General features: G+C 41.5%; 1 protein-coding gene across 1 annotated transcript in view; it reads right to left on the reverse strand.

Moving 5' to 3' along the window:
* The window catches only part of ADAMTS17 (ADAM metallopeptidase with thrombospondin type 1 motif 17), a 192,240-nt gene that overhangs the window by 138,521 nt on the left and 32,233 nt on the right, over positions 1-21,486 (reverse strand). Inside the window, exons 5-7 of the mRNA XM_056347461.1 lie at positions 14,574-14,657; positions 13,816-13,973; positions 7,538-7,581 (exon numbers count right to left, since the gene is read on the reverse strand). Of these exons, the coding sequence (XP_056203436.1) occupies positions 7,538-7,581; positions 13,816-13,973; positions 14,574-14,657 (286 nt within the window). The remainder of the gene's footprint in view (positions 1-7,537; positions 7,582-13,815; positions 13,974-14,573; positions 14,658-21,486) is intronic.

The following is a 21,486-nucleotide window of genomic DNA, read 5'->3' on the forward strand; positions in this document are numbered from 1 at the left end:
ACTGCTGGAGGTTTGCAAAGAACAAAGTGTAGTAAACGTAGCGAAATTCCATGACCTCAGTGGGCAAGCCATGCGGTTAGCATGACAGAAGACAGACCATCCAGGCCTCTCTGGGGAGAGCAGCCTCTTGGTGTCCAGGCCCAGCTGAACAAAGAGAAGATGAAGGAACAAAATTGAGCAAGAGCTTTTAAGAGCTCTGAACTACCACCAAAGAGAAATAGACCCTTGGCAAAAAGGCAAGGGAAAGGGGTTAATCATGAGAGCAAATGAGGGTCTGTGATACTTCAGAGCTGGGGACTGGAAACACACGGAAGAGGGAACAAAGACAAACATACAGAAAATCTGTCGCTAACCCTCCCTCCACTAAACGCTTTCATTTTCATTCTTGCCCAAGACACAAAACAGCTGAGAAGATGAAGAAAAAAGTGGAGATAACTAGAAATTCAGTTGACAGCACTCACAAACTAATAAATTTCAAGAACAGAAGCGACTGATCAATCACCTCTTTTCTACAAAAAGACCTTGCAATGGGACTATATAAACTCCAAACTAAGGACAGTATCTTGTGTTTGGCTACTGCATCTTTTCCAGACAGACAGTAATTTCTCAGCTACGGAGACCAAGAATCCACCACTGCCCTTAGTATATGGAATGAATAAAGACAAACCTAAACATGACTACTGAGCTGCAAAACAAACCCAAAGGCAAATGAAATGCAAATACTTTACTTACTGTAACAATTGAAACAGAAAATAAGCCTCTACACTGCAGACATTTTAAGTTTTCATCTAAATCAATGAGAAAGTTGATGTATTTAATAATAAATAAGTAGTCTGTTAAAACTGGCGTGCCTAGCTTTTTTTTTTTTTTACAGACTGGACAGAGGGAATAGATTGTGTATATATGGCCTTTGCATTTTGTTTTACTTGCCTTTCCAAAAGCAGACTGGTCAGCTTCACTGATTTCTACTGGGTTTCATTTTCTGGCTCTCACAAACTATTGTTTCTCTGCAAGACTTTTAAATATGTCAGCGATTCTGAATGCTCAAATAGACATCTTAATAGATATGTCAACTGATTTTTAGAAGGTACAAAGGACCATCTTCAGGATATCAGGCTTTCCAAAGGTGTTTTGAGCACCCCAAACCAAGTTGTCTCTCTAGAAAAAGCCTCAGCCAGTTTTTTGACAGAGGTTCAAAGGAGGGTTGCATGTCTCAGACAACATATAAGAACATGACTAGGATCCTGACTCTAAGGAAATCACTAACACAACTCTCACTGACTCCAGTGTAAGAAGGATTTTCCTCTAGTTTTTAGCTGTGAGCCTGCAAACAGCTGTGCACATGTGAAGCAGCCGGTCTGAAGCCATGTCCCTGAAACAAGAAAGAAGGAAAAGCCCACACAGGACACCGAAGTGAGGAAGAGCAAGGGTTACAGCAGCAGCAATTCCTGATTACTTGAGTGGCTGTGCTCATCCCAGTGCTTCTATTAAAATTTATGCAATCTTATATTACACTCACTTGGCACACAAATTTTTAGTGGGAATTTGGAAAAGGAGAGATTGCTAGCTGGTGAAAAGAAATTGGAAGGCCGTTGTGGGTAGGGTGGGGCCTGAGAGATGGTAGTGATGAATATGCCCAATAGCACAGTTCTGCACTGTCTGGGTTGTGCAGCCAAGCATTTATTCCCTAGCAACCAAAAGGCAAGGGAAAAAGTCTTCCACTGCACTGTACCACAGCTCCTGATGGTTTCATAAAGCCAGCAGCCTCACTCTCCATTGCCTACACAGCCACAAGTGACATAAGCATTTGCAGTGCTGAGAGCTCCCCTTCTTTCACAAACACCAAATCAACTTGATAGTGTTTCTTTAAGGGACGTTTTAACCTACAGTATGTTCATTTTTATGCCTTAAAGTGTGTTCAGTTTTGGTCCAAAGGACAGTCCCAGCAAGGCTTTTGCTAACGCCAGGCACTGCTTCTCTAATGAATTGTTTTAAGCAGCAGGTATTTCTATTTATTCTGGCATCAAATAAAAACCCGCCCTGGAATATACAGAAACATTCAACACGAACCACTATGGAAAATGTTTTTAATGTGAGAATTCCTTTTCTTTTCCACTCACAGCAAACCAGCTAGTCTTTTCCCTTTCCTTGGGGATTAATTCTCTGTTGTGACACTGCTATGAGACTGGAACCATTATTGCAATGGAAGAAGATTTAAATGAACAGTACAGGGAGGACTGACCTGTTACTTGCTGTGGACAGAAGGCCACCTGATTGTGCAAGCAAATGGCCAAGGAAAAGGTAAAAATGTGCAATCCTTTATTCAGGTGTTTTACATGGAATAAAAAACTGCTGAAAACTACTTGGCAACACAGACCAAATGTCTTGTTTGCAAAACCTGTGCATATTTTGAAACACTTTACTGTAATAAATTCATAAGAAGAAAGCAGCGTACCTTCAAAGGGAGGGAAACTGGCTAACAGCACCATAATAAGAAGCTCTCTTAGGATAGCACTTTTCACCCATAGCTCTCTACACACTTTTGAAAGAAAGAAAGGACTAAGATATGAATGCACTGGTACAGCAGAAGGCTGTCATCTGTGCAGTCACCCAGCAGTGCAGTGGCAAAACCAAAACCCAGTTTCCCCAGCCACATATCAGTGTTTGGAAGACTCAAGAAAAAGATTACAGATTATGGAAGGATTTATAATCTTCAGGACTCTCAGTAAGTTATCTTTAAGGCCTTTAATTAAAGCCAGCCAGGAGATGGGAATGTTTTTCACAAAACATTGATTCACTTGTGGAAACAGTCTGGAAAAGTATGTTTCTCAATCATCTCCGCTCTGATATTCAGTTTTCTCCAGGCAGCTATTCCTTCAACTAAACCTGCCCATCTGCAGTATATACACTTCACTCTGCTTTCTTTTCCCCGACATCAAGCCACAGAAAAGCACATGTGACTGCAGCAGAGGTAAAGACATTTTTAACCAGGGCAATTTAAGGATATTTAAGACACATTCTCATTTTCCATTTCCCAATTCCACACTGCCCCCACTTTTATTATTAGCTGAATACAGGGAAGCTTCAGCTTGGATCTGGGGTAACATGTACACTGAGAAATCAAGGCCAAGCTTTGCCTTGAAATATGCAGGATCATTCCTAACTAACCGTAAAGCTGCTTATTTGGCACTAGCAGTGGAAATATTGAACGAAAGGGGCATTCTCAATCTGCTTATGTCACAGAAAGGTTGGATTCTGACAACGTGCAAGGCTCCAAGCTGCAGCCTGATATTAATAGCTAGACATTAAACTCTCAATTTGGCTGGCTTAGAGGCAGTTCAATTGGAACAAAGATTTTTCTGCAGGAAACGGCAGATCTAGTTAGAGTCACATCACGAGAGATGAGTCTGAAGCAGCAGCAGACTGCAAACTTTTTGACGGGTGTGTGACAAGGCTGTGTGGCACAAAGCAAACCTTCCCTGCTCAAATTACAGTTTTATCAGAGGTCCTGCACCTGGGGCAGTTGAAACACAATTGTTGCAAATGCACACAGGCATGTTGTTTTCCTTCTGTCCGCCTCCTTTTGAATTCATTCATTCTTAGGGCTAACTTACACAAGCAAGTCAGGCAATGAGCATTAGCAATCTATTTCTTAAACAAATGTGGTTCTGTTTCTTGACACAGCCAGTGGGGTATCACCCCACAAAGACATACCTACATATTTTCACCATTTTTTAGCTTGTTTCAGCCATTATGTAACCTTCCACACTATCTTGGCAGCTGGGCCAAGAAAATTTGAACGAAGTCCCCAGAGCAACTGGTTTCAGTGAGGGGCCCCTGCCAGAATACAAATACAAACCTCCTGCTGCTGTTTTCTCTCTGTGTCTGCATGGCAGGCAAAGATTCCAGACAGGTTTTTCAATATGAATCTTTTTGAGCACAAATGATCACCTCTTATAAGCCATTTAAACTTCATAATCCCACTTCCGAACAACAGCTGGGCCTCAGTACTTCCACTAGTGAAAGTTTTACTTCCATATTTCTCACAATTTAAAGAAAATCAAGGCACTGTTACTAAAAAACCCATTACTTACAGCGCTCTGAGTCCTATTATTCCAATACGCATAATCTAATAGATTCTTTATAGTCTCTTAAACGTGACTAAGCAACATTTGATTCTGGACTGGTATTGCATCATATACTCAAGGACATCACGCTGCGTTATACGAGAACTTCTTAAGCCATGCAATCTCCTGTAGCTTTGCACTCAAAATCCTCATTTCATAGAGGTAGACAGAAGCATTCAGAATGTGACTTGCCAAATGTCACACAATGAGCCGATGCCAGAGCTGGGAATAGAAATCAGGAGTCTAGAGTCCAGATTCTCTGCCTTATAAGAGCAGTAGCCTCAGCCTCCTAGTTTAGGAGAGTGCCTGCTCAACAGAAAGATGTTTCTTCCTTTACAGGATGGCAGTGCACCACATTGCAATGGCCAGCTTCATCCATAAGCAGGTATAAAAACACATGCCTCTGCTGAGGCCATGTTCTTCATATACAATAGCAAAGCATAAGACAAGAAATGAGAGCAAGTTGCTGTTCTAGAGAACTTGGGGGAGTGCTATAACCTCAGCACCACCGTCAAGACCAAATGCGATGTCACTCTTTGGAACAGCTTCTTCCTTTTGCAAACGATCTTACTGATTTGGAGTGGGCTCTCTGGGAGCTGGAGTGAGGAACAGGAATCTGGCAACAACAGAGAGGGCCGAATCATCAACATAATTCAAAAGCCAGCATGGTATACCAGTGGGCATCAGCCTACTTTGAATGTTGCACTCATATTAAACCCAAGTAAATACCGTGCTACATTGCTACTTATATAACCCATGTATATATACAGGGCACAGAATGGTGGCTGTTAAAAAACCTACTTCTTTACAACTGACACTTATTTTTCCCTATTCTGACGAAGGAGGAAGGCTGGAAAATCTTTCACACAGCTAAAATTTAGTACTACCAACACCAACCATTTTCTCAAACCAGTTGTACGCCACGGCAGTACATTCCTTAATTTATTCTTCCTCTGCTGTGACACATACGCAAATGACACAACAAGGCCAAATTCCCTTCTGGTCTAACATCTGTAGTATGAATGGATTACATATGGGCTAATTTTTATCACTAAAGAAAAATCACATAGTTATATCAGCAATACAATACCTTTGGCAGAGAAAGGGGAATGAAGCTAATACAATGCTATATTCATCCACTAAAGGAGAGACGATGATCACTATATAAATCACAAGTACATGATATATTCCGGGTGTCAGACACATTGTCCCTAATTATCAGATACTATCCTGTGGGCTTAGAACACACATAAGGACTCAGAAACATGAAATATCTGTTTTATGGATAGGTATCCATCAAAATCCAGTGTTTGGACTTCATATTGCACCATTGCATTACTCCTTAACAAGCTGATGACCAGAGGAATCAGTTATCTTCTTCAGGCTCTACCTCCAGCCACTAAGCATAAGAAGTATTTCTCAAGGCAGGGACAGATGAGATATCAGAGTGCAGTATAACTTGGGCAGACTTCATTCACATTGCAGCCCTACCAGAATAGTTCCTCGGTTTATGGTTTTGAAGAAAACTTTCAAAATATGCTGCCAGTATACACAACACAAAGACAAGGGCCTAAATTGTAGATGATCTGAAACGACTGCAGTAACTCACCAATTTGGGTACAGGCAACAATGCTTGAAAACTGATGTTATCAAAATATTTGCTTATTTCAACAGTATTTAAGAAAAGATCATATCATATGATGGAGGATTTCATCTGTACTCAGGGATAAGGCACACTGCCTCCGAATTCAGACAACAGGAACAGTGGGGCATAGAAAATGTGTAAGCGAAGATGCTAGTGCTTTGCTGCCACATAATGAAACTGTCAGTGGAGAAGGAAGGAAAAGTAGGATTGAAGAAAGCATAGTGGCCAGACTGGTTTTGTCCCAGGAACACACACCTTCTAAATGTCTTGGAAAAACTATGCTGGAAAGAGTAACAAATTATTTTAGTCTTTATTGCTCTGATCTTCCACTTTCTCCAGTGCAGCCACAGCCAGCAGCAAGTCACAGTACAAGCACAAGAAAGTACTTGGGTATTGTAAGAACAGAAAAGAAGTCATTAAAATATTTCCTTAGTCATGCTGTCTATCGTAATATAATTCCCTGAATAGATATATTCAGCAATACTATCTTTAAAAATGAAAAGAGATCTGACCTTAGTCAGCATGTGTCTTCCATCAGCTTCTCTTTTTGTTCAGTTTTGGTTTTGGATTTTTGTTTGTTTTACTTCTTTATTGTATCTTACCACAGCCATCTCCAGATGCAGATACACAGTATAAAAACCTTCATGTGTGGAAGCATGTTTTCCATTGGACACAGAATAAATGCATTGTGAGGGATTTCAAGTGGAAAGAAAACTTGGATGTAGAGGCCAGTTCTTGCTCATGCTTGAAAAGAAAATGTGTGTATTTTTCAGCTGTGTATGTCCTCCTTTCACCTGATCAGTCTTCACAACACAGAGAGGGAAGAGCCTGCATTCTGACATGAGACTTCTGTAGATAGTTTCAGAGCTCCTGCTGAAGGCACTTTTCCCTATGCTTTTCATCACCTGCTATTGCCAGCACAGCAACCCCTAGGTCTGCAAGCGTCTCTCTGATACTGCAGTGAACACTGGAGTGTAAGATCAGCAGAAAATCAAGATCCATTCCAAGTTTACATAGAATGTAGGGTAAGGGGCCACTTGAAATTGAGGCAAGTCTAAAAAAATCATGCAATCATCATAGAGCTTGCCTCCAAATGTTGAGCTATGTCTCCAAACAACACTGCTGCTGTGGTGATTAAAAAAAAATAATACCAGGAGAACAGATACAGTGAAAGTTACTGCTACCTCAGTTAAATAAATAAATAAACAAACAAAGTATTTAATGTGTGGGATGTAAGGACCCTGTGTATCCAGGGTTTGGATAAGATTAAAGGTGGTTAGGAAGTAGGAGGAGTAGGAGGTAGAAAAGAAGATTTAACTTGGCTTTCCTACAATGAGGTATTCTTCTCTGGTGTCTGAGTGCCAGTTTGATCTAGGAGCATTACACAGATTCTTACAATGGGAAATACATTCATTACTTAGCAAATTCTTTTTTTTAGGTGAGAGAGCACTGAAAATAGCATTACACAGACCCACCAAAAGAGTTTCTTAACCTCCATTTGTCTAATTCTACATCCGATCCAAAGCACTAGAAATACTTAAGATTACTTCCTGAACTCAGAGACCTCCAGTGCCTAGAAGGGGTTAATATTTAATGGCTTATTTGTAGTTCATACCCTCCTCAACTAAACCATATTTGCATTACAGAGTTATACAGAATAGTAAAAGCAACATTACAGCAAACCAGAGTATGAAAGATTGCCCAGAAAGCTCCTCTTAGCATAGAGCTGGCTATCAAAATACTCTCTCCTACTTCTTTGACTTACCCACAGTGTCACAAGGCTCGTCTTTGTGTACGCAGAAATCTGTCCTAGAAAGAAAAACAGAAGAGAAGTGAAACGTATCCTGTGCCTCGAGACTTTAGGCTGGGAAAAAGCAGTGATGAATGACTCACCTATCATGGGTCTTGAGGTTTGGTTGTTTTTTTTTAAAAAAAAACTGCTGTGCAGTCTACATGATGACAACACAGATAGCAGCATTGATTACTACTGCAAGATTACAAGCAATTATGTGAATCAGCTCTATATACTACGGTCCAATTTAATAGACCTAAGATTTAGCACATAAAATAGTACTGACTCACTCTATGGTGTCAGACTTCAGCAACTGGATTAAAACTGAACCTCTTATTTTCACAAGAGACTAACAAAAAGGAGCAGACACCCTGTGATGCATCAGCACCATCAGAAGTGGTAGGAGGAGATATATGGGGACACTGCCTGGAGACACAGAACTGATCATGTACACCCAGAAAGTCTCAGTTCTTCAGTTTTTTTTCTAGAATAGAAAAGGACAAAAAAGAAGCAGGACTAAACAGAGATAGATGTTGACAAGGAAGAAGAGAGAATTTCAGGACTTGCCAGGTTAACAGCTAGGTGAATTTGCTTCATCTAAACTTATTACAGTCAGATTTGCCATTTTATAATTTGAATCTAACACAGAGAGGTTAAAGAGACTTAATTGGGTCTCTGTTACTCCCCCACATCTCATTCAGCCTCCCAAAATCTCATAAAGACTGGAAAAGATACTACATATGCCACTGGCACCCACAAATCAACTAGGGATTCATGGAGCTGTACTAAACAGAAACCATCTAAGGGATGACATTTCATGCAAGAAGATTTTGTAAATGAGATTCCTCATGACAGAAAAACAAGCGTGGGAGGAAAAATAATGGTTTGAATACATTTCAGTAAGCACTTAGACCTAAACTTTTAGGAGATATCTTCACCAGACCTCTATCCAATGCAATCCGCTATGAAGAGGAGCTGGAGAAAAGCATCACACGTGCTAAAACATTTCAGAAGTTCCTTAACACAAGGGAAGCTGAGCAACCATAATCTCTATCATTATGGTTTTCCTCACCCTGTGGGGAGGCTAGTGAGAGAATCTTAAGAGTACATTTGGAGTGTATCATTTGAAATGCCTGAGTCCCCAGTAGGATTTTGAGTTTAAGAGTTTGGCAGGGGGAAGATTAAAAATACTTAGAGAAAGATAAACAGAAAAAGAAAATATTAGAGAAAGATTTAAAATACTTTTTTCTTGAAGAAAAATACAAAGCTAGGGTTTATAGGAAATGGGATTTAAGGCCCAGGACTGTGGCTGATGAACCCAAATCCTTCACACCAAACTCCTTTGAAAGACACAAATGAAGCTGTCAAGGGCTTGGAAGGAGAGAAACAAGAGCTATTACCAGCTCTTGTTAAACAGACGTTGAAAACTAACCATGCTTCAGTGCAGAAAAAACGTAACAACCATCAAAGTGTTAAAAAATCAGACAGGAACAAAACAAAGTCGGAAGCTACGACCACACACCAGCCCCAGCTTTCATTTTTCACTGCAGCCTTACTGTGTCTCGACACCTTGGCATTCCAGCCTTTCCAAAGAAGACTAATGGCAGTCTCCTGATGGAGCTGGCACAAGCGTGCTTGCTTGAGTTCCCAGAGCCAACTTGATGGAGGTTTATTTAAGGACTTATTATGTTATATAAACTGGTAAATCACACAGATGCTTTTCTTGTGACAACAGATAGCTGAACTATTAGTAGATGGCAGGAGGCCACTGTTAGAAAAGCATCTTTCTTCAGGGGCTGGCCAGCTCTGCAAACAAAGCAAAGCAATTTTGCTCCTTGCACTGTTCTACACTGAAAGGTGTCTGGCACTTTCAGGCAGCTCCCTGGAGAAATTACCACCACGGCATGAAATAAATGGTCTTGTAAATGATCCAACACAACTTTCAGACTCTCCTACAGAGGTAGAACAATCCTTGTCTGTAAAGAGTGCTGTGACGCTGTCTGGTCAGGGAAGGACTTGAAACAGGTCAGCAAGAACTGAACATAGCTGCCCAATTCACCGCATGTGGGTCTGCAAGCATGAAACCTCCTCAGCCCATCTTTTAAATTGTCATAAACAAAGAAATACCATCCTTCTACTCAGAGATCTTGTACCAAAATGCTAGGCTTTAAGTCATCTGTACCTACTGTAAACATTCTACCTCAAAAATCTGTGGCCAAACAGAAAAGCACATCAAAACCTTTAGTCACAAATGAGCTTGGTGGGACTCAGTCTTCTTCCTAAGGCAAACAGCCACCCCATCACAAACCCTGTACACTGAAACTTCTGCAGTCCTTTCCTGGCAATCAGAGGAGAGCCAAAGACTGAAAAGCCATTTAGAAAGATCTGTCTCAGCTGTGCATCAGTCACACCAGTGAGGTAAGATGGACCCATCATGGCTCTGAAACTGATCTGCTTTTAAAAAGGTTTCAATCACAAGTCTCTCTGGTGCATTTTTGAGCTTGACTGCATCTATGTTTTGAAGTTGACATGAATGATTCTATAATGATATTCCAAGGATATAAAAAAAGGTATCTTCATATTCATTGCATGTGCAGAGGTCTCTTATCACAGAGACACAGTTTTGTTAGCAGAATCTTTTATAGAGCTATGTTGGAATAAAACTTACTCCAGGAGGAGCAGTTCAAATCCAAGATCTGACCTTATCAGATGAAGTCTTGGATAATATATTGAAATCACACCCTGTAGCTGTGAAGTAATTTTACTCTTCAAATCTAGCCCTTGCCTGAATCAAGCAGGACATGTGTTCTCATCTTCTAGGGAACTGTGAAATTCACAATCGTTATCACTTGCGGTACTGTGTAGAGTGTCTCCATTAGCAGACTTAAACAATTCTTCTAAAAAAAATGACAACAAGTCAGTTGTTTTGTTCAATAAAAATAGCCAGAAAAGAAGAGCTCAGAACTCCTCCTACAGTCACTCTTCCATCTGGCTCACACGAACTGGAAAAAAATACCTAACTGTGCTAAGCTACATTCTGCAATTCAAGTCCTTCCTGTAAGAAAGGAGGACAGTAGTTGAACTGTGCAACATGAATAAGAAGTATGCTGTTTAATGGCCACTTCCCAGCATCCTTCAAATGACATCTTCTGACCAGTTTAACCCTGCAGAGTCATAAAGCTAAAGGACAGAGGAAACTGGTACATTCAAAAACCTGCCAAAAAAAACTTTCCATATCCATACATACATTTAGTAGCACTATGCGCCCAGTTTCCTTGAGGCACATTGCATTGCTTCATTTGCCCATTTAATGGGGATGCTGAAAAAATATGGGCGGGAGGAGCCAGCTGCAAATGGAATTACTACACCAGTAAGTCGGGGAAAAAAAGAAGTCTTTGCTTAATGACAGCTCTGAATTCTGTTCCTATCAGTGTTGTGTCATTCTTCGCTCTGCTAACACATCACCTGGTATGGTAAATGACCCAAACACCTACAGCCAGGAGATGGGGAGAACATCAGTATGCCTGAAGATTTCCTCCGACATGCAAAAGACAGAAGAACAAGACGGGGAATGTGTTTCAAATGAGACATGCTTCTAAGATCACTAAGATACAGATTCTGCAGACAGAAGTTATTCTGGTCAGCTGCCCGTGAAAATATGAAGTACGTTATCCATACATGCCAGAGATCTGAATTTCTGCAAGTTCAAAACCAGAATGTGAACAACAGAAGTCTGATGATTATAGAGACCACAAAACTATACTCAGACCTTCAGGCCTACATCAGATTATTCCTACCGTCTCATTTATTTACAGAGCTGGACAATGGTACATCTGATTTCACAGATATAGTATGCCTCTTACCTGGAACTCAATCAGGTAGATAATACTAAAATCCCCCCACAGGAGGGATATTTGCCACCTAGGTAATCTACTTTTGCATACAAATGAGTATTATGAGGAATATCAGTTAGAGGTGAAGTTTCAAAAGGCAAGTGTGCCCTGGTGTTTCAAATGAACACAGCCAGATTGGAACCAGAGGGATTTCTTCAGAGGCTGACCCCAAAGAATCTGTTTCTAGTCCTAAAACATCTGCAGCTGCTGAAAATTCAGCTTCTGCTTTTTCTGGCGCTATTGCTTGTGCTGGACATGCTGTTGCTCCCATATCCTCTACCACTGGTCCATCTGTACAGTCTGGGGAGGGTCCAGGGACACACACACACACACTTCCAAAGCCAAGAGTAGAAAACCTCATTTCCCTGACGCAGGAATCAGGCTGCTGGGCCAGAAGTCTTCCAAGCAAAGCAGCATCCTCTATGCAGCAGAAGCAGGATGGGTTAAGGCTGCAAGACACAGCAAGAAGGAAGGAAAAAAGACTACAACTGCACACTGCTGGCCTTTCAGACAGGAAAAATACTGCTCTTATGTACAGCAGTGTGCTCTCTGGACTGAACTTTCTCACAAAATCTGAATCTGGTTTCTAACCCAACCAAACCTGTACTTCTCCAGCTATTCCGACTGCAAAACCCTGCGAATCTATTGAACAATCCTTCCTCCAAATTCTTTCTCCAGTTCTTCTTCAGATGTCCTAGTTCAACACATTTAGCCTGACATTACACATTCAATTTTATAAGCTGTAGAGAGACTGCACAGATGAAATGCTCTGCTCATTCCTTCTGCCCCATGCTTAGAGCACATCAGAAGAGATTCTGTATGCCTCACTTGTCATGCAGGACAACTGGATGCCCAGATGAGTTTAACAAATATGTTAGTTATTTATTTAGGCCCTCATCCAATGAAGCACATGCTTAACTATAACCAGGATGTGCGGCCCGTTGACTTCAAAGGAACTATTCACCCTGTCTAAAATGTTAAGTATCTGCTCAAGTGCTTGGTTGGACTACACTGAATACAGAGGAGAGAGAAGGATTTAGGAGAACTGCATGCATGTCTGTGAAGGTGCATTCTTAGGAACTTTGTTGGCCCCACGCCCTGCTCACCAGCTATTTTACTGAACACTCACCAAAATCCCATGGATAGTTTGCAATGTGACTGTTAATAGATTATTAGAATCAGAATGGCAGCTTATGCAAAAACATGTATTTCTACTTACATTGTTGGCAGAGAAAAAAGGGTGAAAGAGGTGAGTAATACTGAACAGCAGTACAGACATTTCCTCCCTCAAACTGGGGAAGAAGTGGGTAGGAAGCAGTGTTTTTCTAGCACATACAGCATCTATCTTGCACTATATTTTTGTGCTCACTTTAATTATTCAGAGATCATTTCTATAACGATATATTCTTCATTTACATCTTAAAGTATGCAAACAACTTAAAAGACCATAGATTTGCTACTCAAAATTTATGGTAACTGAATTTAATTTATGGTAACGGAACGTGGGACTGGCATTGTATTGTTGAGCTCAGGTAGTGAAGTTAGAGGATAAAAGAATATAGGTTACTAGGGACAACACCCTTTTTGCTTACTTTATTTGGGCCATACCCTGATGTGATTGATACACCAATAGGTACAGAGCTGCAGGCTGCAAGGAATTTTCCTTAGGTATTCATACACAGATTGTTTCATGCCTGAAATAAATGCAGCAGTTTTCAAACATACAAACAACTTCACAATTACACCCCTCATCTATCTCAGTTGTGATAGAGGAAGAGTGTTGAAGTTGTTATTTCCTAGGGGAAAGAGAGAGAGAATTAATTCAGTTTATGGTATTCATCTCTCACTTTATTTAGGAGGCAACTTCCTTATCACCTCCACACTACCAACACACTCCAGGCTCCTCTCAGACTGTTCAGTTGACTCATACCTAATTACGCACAGAGCACTTGTTCTCAGCTGTGTTCTCAATTCCACAGCTTCTTTCTTCCAGGAAGAAGGGCTTATGATCCAAAATCTCATCTCTTTTTTCCACTTATACCAGCTGGTGTGAGAAAATATCACCTGTGCTATGGCCATGTCTTGACTGTATCCCAACTACAATGTGCTATAGTTACCACGACTACAACAATGCTCTGGTTCAAGAGGAGAGAGGTTTTTGCACAACCTTGTTAAGTATACACAGAAACAAGACAAATCACTTGCATCTGAGGCATCTGAACCATCTGAACAGCATGTAGGTAGCAAATGTATCATCATCATCACTTTTTCTTAGATTACTGCCAGACCAGAAAACCCCATCATTGTCTATGGGCCATTATTGGTTGAAGTAAACTGATAAACCAGACCTTACTATACCTGGTTACAAAAACAGCAGCATCCACAGGTGGGGTGTCATCCCTTGCGCCAGGAACCTGGTTGTTACCAAGGTATTTTGCCCCACCATACTCTTCATTTTGCCATTGACAAAAGCTCTCCAGAGACCTCTCCCCATGATGCCCAATAGACAACTTCGCCTTTTTTTGGGGGAAAAAAAAAAAAAAGATAGATATAAAAGAAGAAAAATCAGTCCCAGCCTTTAAACAAAGCATTAGACCTCTGATGAAAATCAGAGGCTCAAAGATACAGATGTGATAAAACAAGAAGTGTGAAACCAGCTTCATCTGAGCAGGTGAACTAGGGACCCTGAATTCCACACTGATTTCTGCCATTTGATCTACAGAACAAACTTCATCAGCTGGCAGCAGTCACAAGCTTCTGAAACAGCACTACATTCTAAAAGTCTCATAAGTCTGGAAGTTACATATTTCATACCAGAGCCATGTAATTTTTAATCTTTGTAACTGTTAACTCCTGAGACTGGCTCACAACTATGAGCAGACAAAGATTTACTAGGAAGGATAAAAGTACTGTAGCTCCTTTCAGTCCCACAGCCCTCTGTACTTCCCATCTTTAATACTGCCTGGTGAAGTGTGGCAGGTACTACTTAAAATCTGTGATCATATGGCCAGACATACCCCATTTCCCCATCCTACTATAGCACAGGGATCCTGCTCTGCCTGTGAGACTACCACAGTAGAATTATAGCAGCAGTGTAAAAATGAGTTAGAACTCACAGGACGGTTGCGAAGCAGGACTAGTTTGGTCACTCGTATGCTGACTTTAATTCCAAGACTTTGATGTTGGAACATGTTGTACACCTGTCAAAATGCAAAGAAAACATCCACAATGTATCAGTAAAAATATCAAGACCTAGTAACAGTTGAAGGAGATAACTGATTAGACATTTGTCCTTCAAAAAACTAACCCAAACCAAACCCAAATGGGTTGTGCCACTACACTCAATAAAATAAAGCATTTTTAAGAGTTACTCTCTAGAGCTACCACTCTAACAGTTCCACATACTACAGTGTAGCTAAACACTTGCAAAACCAGTGTAGGTTTGCCTCCACCCTACTGCACTGGGCTTCATCATCTGACCAATTTGTCACAGATGAATCTGAGCAGAATTCAGTATTCAGAGACAACACACTTAAAAAAAAACCAAACAAAACAAAAAACACACAAACTAATTACAGAAAGAAAAATACCTTTAGCTGGAATAAACAAGAGAAATAACAAAGGAGCAACAAAGGGAAAGAAAGAAATATTCCAAAGAAACTCTAAACATAAACCGAAGTCTCAAGAACATGGACATACGTTATGAAGGATCCAACTAATATGGATCTTCAGCTTTTAAATATCAGAGATATCTGAATGCAAGATGAAATAATGGTGTGTTTTAGACTTCAGGAAATAGAATGGAAAAGCAATTTCCCTCTGTTATTTTCATATCTTATATAAGAGAATAGTAATAAGGGAGCACATAATGACACAAGCCTCAGGAAATACAAAAATAGCACCGGAAACTACCTTACTACTTTCTCCAGATTTTGCATTCCAGCTCAGATACTTCACCTCACTTTTATAGGTTAGAACATAAGATCTTAATTGATGCCACAATTTTATTCCACCCATTTCTCAGTGTACACACACTTTAACTAGACTACAGCAAAAAAAATTGAGAGGGGTTTATTTTAAAAAGATGTAAAACATTGAATAACCACCTTTGGATGAATATTGTCTTCCCTACTCAGTCAAAAAAATAGAATCAAGACCACTGAAGAGACACTCTTGACTAACGGGAGGCAGGATTTGGCCCCAGGTAAGCTATATTCCTTACTCACAGCTCGTTTGGCTAGAAATATCACACAGGCTCAGCTAACTTCTTACAACAAACCCAAGACATGAACACATTTTGATTATTATGTTTTCAACGCTTGGTATTTTTCCTATTTGTGCAAATACTCAGGAATGTGCTCAGTGTAAGAGTGTTCTTAAGCTCTTTAGTGTTTGGGGTTGTATTTAAGCACACACGTAAATGTTTCCTATAATTTAGGCACAGACTGCAAGACAGACGCTACTCAGTATTTGACCCACTGAACTTCAGTATGAGCACAATAAGCCATTTATCTTCCCTGCGGCTGGTATACAAATGCATACAAGTGCTGGTACTATTTGCTTAGCTCGGGGGTATGTTGTTAGAGTAGCTAAGGCCTCTTACTACAGTCCTGGAAGGATAAACTTGACATTTGCAGAGAAGGGCTCTGACAGTTGACCTATGTGAAAATGGAGACTGGACTGAGAGGGTCAATGGGGCATCATGCTGATCAAGTCAATATCTCATGTACCACTACAGAGGCTAACAAACATTTGTCTGTGATGGATGCCTTTGATTTGCCTATCTCACTGCTAGCTCTGACCATCCCATGAAGTTTCTACACATAAAATGAGAGTACAGCAAACAGGTTCTTATCATTAAGCCTAATGGATGATGGTGCTTGCCTTTCCGTCGCAGCTGATGAGCTGTCTGCCTCCAGACCCAGCACAGAGAGATCCAGACACCACTGACTTCAAAAGGCAGTATTCACTGGCAAAACTTGCATGGCAAGAATGAGCTGCTGGGGAATTTAGCATGTCATTTTGAAGGCTGTTAGCCTTTCTTCCTTTTCTTTTATGCTCTCTTGTCTTAAGGATAACTGACTACATTTGAATTTGCATTCATCAGTGATCTCAGAAGAGTTCAACCTAGCTAGCAGCAGCAGCAACTGGATACTAAACCAGAAAGACAATAGGCATGGAAGAGGCTTTACTTTGCTTGTTTATTCAAGCTTTGTTTGCTTATTTTCTTAAATGGAGCCCAAAGAAGCCCCAGACTGGTGGTAGTTTTTGTTGCCTAGTAGGAACAATAACCTTTCCCTCTGCTAAATAAGCCTGACTGGTACAAGTGGCTGTTCTACTTCAGCACAACTAAAGCATCAAATACAACCCACCTAGAGAAGAGACAGGCCTCTTCTCATCAAAGATCTGCTCCAGCTAGCTGTGCTTCCATCCCCCACCCCGACTGCCTCAGAGGCTGAATGACACTTTTCAGTCCATGAGATGTGACCGGATTAAAAGGGAGATGCTTGCTTCAACGCAGTCCGACTGGTTCCTTCGCACTGCAATCAGTACTTTAATGTGTGTACAGGTAAAACATACTGTAACCTGCCTGACACCACAGCGCTGTCCTACCAGACTCTGATAATGACAGGTTACTGATTATTGCTGCTATGGCACAAATCCAGGTGTATTAGCAAGAAGTGTTTCTCTTGATGTTTTAGGATAGACACCGTGCTGAATTTTGAAAATGTGGTGCAAGAAAAAACAGCAGTGCATATTCTGGTTATGCTTATGAGTTGTTTCAACTACAAGAGTGGATCTCTAGGTAGACAATTTGTTAATGGCAAAAGGCAAGAAAGTATGATAGCTAACAATACCCACATGTTTGGGTAATTTCCTAAAGAAGTTTCAAATATTTTTCTCAGAGATGGATAGACAGTTGCCAGAGGAACAGTAATTTTTTTTGTTTGTTTCATATAACTCTGCACTGTTTCTCAGGATTTAAAGTGTGATCAGAAGTTCAGCTGAAGAAGACATTAGCACTGTGATTTAAGATGGCCCAGCACTGGAACTGCAGACACTGTCAAAATATCACAGGCACCATTTCTAATCTTCCTTCACGAATCATGCTGAAGAGTGGAGACACATGTTCAGCTTCATCTGCCTTCACTGATTTTTCTGTTTCTTTTCCTGTTAGCAAAAAGCCCTCTGTAAAGTTTTATACAGAAACATCTACATAGATGTTAGCTGGGAACTGTTCACAACCCACCCACAAATAAACTTGTCTTTCAAAATAAGCTAACATCTGCAGGCAATTTAGCAAGAAAACAGACCTACAAGTGTGCCTGCAAATTGGTCCGCACAAGCAAATATCACCACCCAAACAGTTCTTATTCATTAACTGACTGAGTACAGGATGTATACTCTCATCACTATACTGAGAAGACCTTCTCAGTTAAAAGAGTGCAAGACAGCTCTGCACAAGTGACTTGCCCTTGCATTTAGCCCAGGCATAGGGCTGTGAAATGGAGACACAGAGTCTGAGCTTGAGAGGCAACCAGCCACACGGCACTGGAGCTCCTCTGACTAGATGCCTGGCAGACCCCACCCAGCTGCTCTCTCACAACCCTTCCTCAACAGGACAGGGGGACAAAAGAAGGGGAAAAAGTTCGTGGGACAAGCTAAAAAAAAAAAGAGGGAGATCACTTACCAAGTACCATCACGGGCAAAACACGCTTGACTTAGGGAAAATCTGAGGAAAATCTGATTTATTGCCAATTAAAATAATATGCATAGAGAGAAACAATGACAAATTAAAACAACGCCTTCCCTTCACCTCATTTCACCACTTTTTCCTAGGCTCAACTTCAGTCCTCTACTCCTGACTCCTCTAGCTCCTTCCCCCTTAGCCTGAGCCATGCAGGGTGATGGGGAATGGGGGCTGTGGTGAGTCCGTAACAGCTCCTCTCTGCTGCTCCTTCCTCCTCACACTTTCCCCCTGCTGCAGCACTGGTCCTCTCCATGGGCCGCAGCTCCTGTCAGGGAGAACCTGCTCCAGTGCAGGCTCCTCTCCACAGGCCGCAATGTTCTTCAGGGAACAGCCACCTGCCCCACCACGGTCTCTCCACGAGCATCTCTTCCTGCTCTGACCTGGGTGCTCGCATTGGTTTTTCCTCCCACAATTTTCCTCACTGCCTGTGCAGCCTTTTGCCCTTTCTTGAATATGTTTTCACAGAGGCGCCAACAGCCTTCCTGACAGGCTGTGCTGTGTGCTGTGGTGGCGCCACCACAGAACCGGCTGGAACCGGCTCTGTCCGACAGGGCAGCTGCGCAGGTCTCCTCAGAGAGGCCCCCGCAGCCCCCCACTGCCACTGCGCTCTCCTGTTAAATGAAACCCCAAACTGCCTCAAATCACAGTCTTTAAGGCTAGAAGGAACCCCAGTGAGAAGACAACCAGACCTTAAATGACTTGATGGAAAAATGTGAGACCGAGTTACAGGTTATCCACAGCCATTTTGGCAGCACACAGCCAGTGTTAAACCAGCCTGTGCATGGCAGGCTGTGCCCAAAGGAAGCATTATCACGGAATCCAGGTATCTTTATAATAAAAGAATTCAAATCCACAGGTCTTTCCTGCTAGGAATCCGATTCCATTAGAGCAGCAACCACTTCTGCCCTTCTCACCCAGCCTACAAGCAAACCACCACCCTCAGGCTTGGCGTGTCAAAGCTGTCAGATACCATGTCCGACTGGCTATCGCTGCCACGTGAGCTAACAGTGCTGCATGAGGTGCCCGAAATAAATGGTACCGGGGAGGAGGAACGGGACTTCCTAGCTCAGATGTTCTCAAGATTTCCCGCAGCACGGACAGCATGTGTTAATAGAAAGACTGACTCACAGACACCTCCCCTCCCACTCGCAATACCATGGGCCACCCTCCCTCAAGTCTGCAATCACATCACACCCTTGAGGGTGCTGTGACCACTTCCAACAGGGGAAAAGCAAAAATCTTTGGGGTATTTCAGAACCTTTTTAATAAAATAAGGCAGCTGGACACAAGCATCAGCTGCATGAAACCCACTAACACACTGTTGTGGAACAAAATGCAAAGGTTACTGTTTTAGGACATCCGCAGCGTCAGAAAGCAGCTTAGCTGGAAGAGCAATGGAGGTTCTTGGTCTCTAGGCTGAAGGGGAGGAAAAAGGCTGAGGGATGTGAAAAGTTGTCAGAAGTTGTCAATGTGGCTGACGGTCATGATAATTGGTTGCCCTTTTGCAGGTCAACTACACTGTATTGACTTCCATTCTGTGAGAAGTCATCAAAAGTAGAGAGTGTGAGCTCTGGAAGCAGAAATAGGTATGGTAAAGTCATACACAACAGACAGAAAAATGAAAGGGGAAGCATAGAGGAACAAGAAAAAGAATAAAGCCTATCTCTGACATCTCCCTCCTTCACCTGCATTTCCCTGACAGAGCTTTACTGCACGCACAGAATGCCCTAGAGAAAACAGAAAAGCTTGGAGCCTGAACCATCCTTCTCCTCCTCCTCTGTTTGCATTCCTCCTGCCTTTCTTTCTCCTTATATCTTTGACATGGAAGGGACAGAATAAATGCAGCTTTAGCATGAGCTGTCCAGGCCTGCCCCAGCATGCATAAAGCACAACCTAGACATGGAATCAGGCTAAGAGAGGAACTAAACTACATCAGTTTAATTTTTTTCAATTCTCAAGAGTTTCCTCTGCAGGTGGACAGTGGGAGGGAGACGTGTGCATTTCAGATGTTTTGGAGTTCAGAACAGCAGCCCTGAGGGTAAATTGACTTTTTTCTTTCCTAACACTGCACTCAAGCAAGAGCTTCCCCATTGGCTTGGCTGCTGGATGACATTTGGGCAGCAGAAGCATTAGTCAGGTTACTGAGGTTGTCTTTCACTTGTTTTGAAAAGTGCTATAGGATTTCTAACACCTATCTAAAGCCAAGCTTTCAAATTACCACATTAAACATTATGAAAAAGAACATATTCATGGCTTTTTACAAGATACAGTTGACATAACTCTTTCTTCTGGGGCTGCTAGAACAAAAAAAGAAATCTGTAGACAGTGATCAAATACTTATATCCTTTTCCCTTACATCCCTGTTCCCACCATGAAAATTCCGAATTAGGGTAAGGGAGCCGATTATCAGTGGCAGCTCCGGAGCCTTTCTGTGCCAGCCCCCAAGAGCACAGAGACATAAATCCATCAATGCATGCATGATAAAATGATTTAATCTACTACTTTAACATCTAAAAAACTCTCAAAGGGGAAATCCAAAATGCAAAACAATCTGCAGGGTGTAAAGTAAGGCTTCAGAGAGTAAACCAGTAATTTTCCTAAAGAACAGCATAAAAATTTTCCCTCTTGATGACATCCAAAATATCACTAACATCAAGTTACTGCTTGCTCCTGCAAAGAGCTTCTGCACTAATCGCGTGGCTTAGCAACAGCTGCAGAAGAACTAACACATAGTACAGTAACTTACCCCTGCATGCATTCTCTCATAAAAAGGCAACATCAAAATCAAGCCACAATACCAAGACTCCCAAAATCGCACATAGGGGAGGAAAAAAACCCAAGTCTTTTTTAAGGTTTTCAAACCCACAGAAAGCAGCTTTTAAATTCCTCTGTTGTGGTCTTTGAAATTCAGTTATCTCTGTCGTAAATGCTCAGAGCGTCAGTCTGAGTGGGACTTGGTTTGCAAATAAGCTCTGCACAACTGCAAGGAGCCAACATTCGCAACATGCTGTTTAGGTACTAACTGAAACCAATCACTCCTCATCATTAAAAACACTATGTACATGGACAGAACTTCCCAAAGGGTCTCACACCTCATTTATCATATGCTTCAGAATCATTTGAATCCATTTTCTCCAGGAAGCTGAAAGCATAAGTCATGAAGACAAGCTACAGTAGAGGCCAGTGCAGTTTGCCTGTCTAAAAGGACAGAGATTCTCCTTTTTGTCTTACTGGCCATTTCTCTTGACGAAAACAAAACACAAGAGGAAACAAAAGTA

Source organism: Falco biarmicus, chromosome 7 (genome assembly GCF_023638135.1).
Source record: "Falco biarmicus isolate bFalBia1 chromosome 7, bFalBia1.pri, whole genome shotgun sequence".
Taxonomy (NCBI): Eukaryota; Metazoa; Chordata; class Aves; order Falconiformes; family Falconidae; genus Falco; species Falco biarmicus.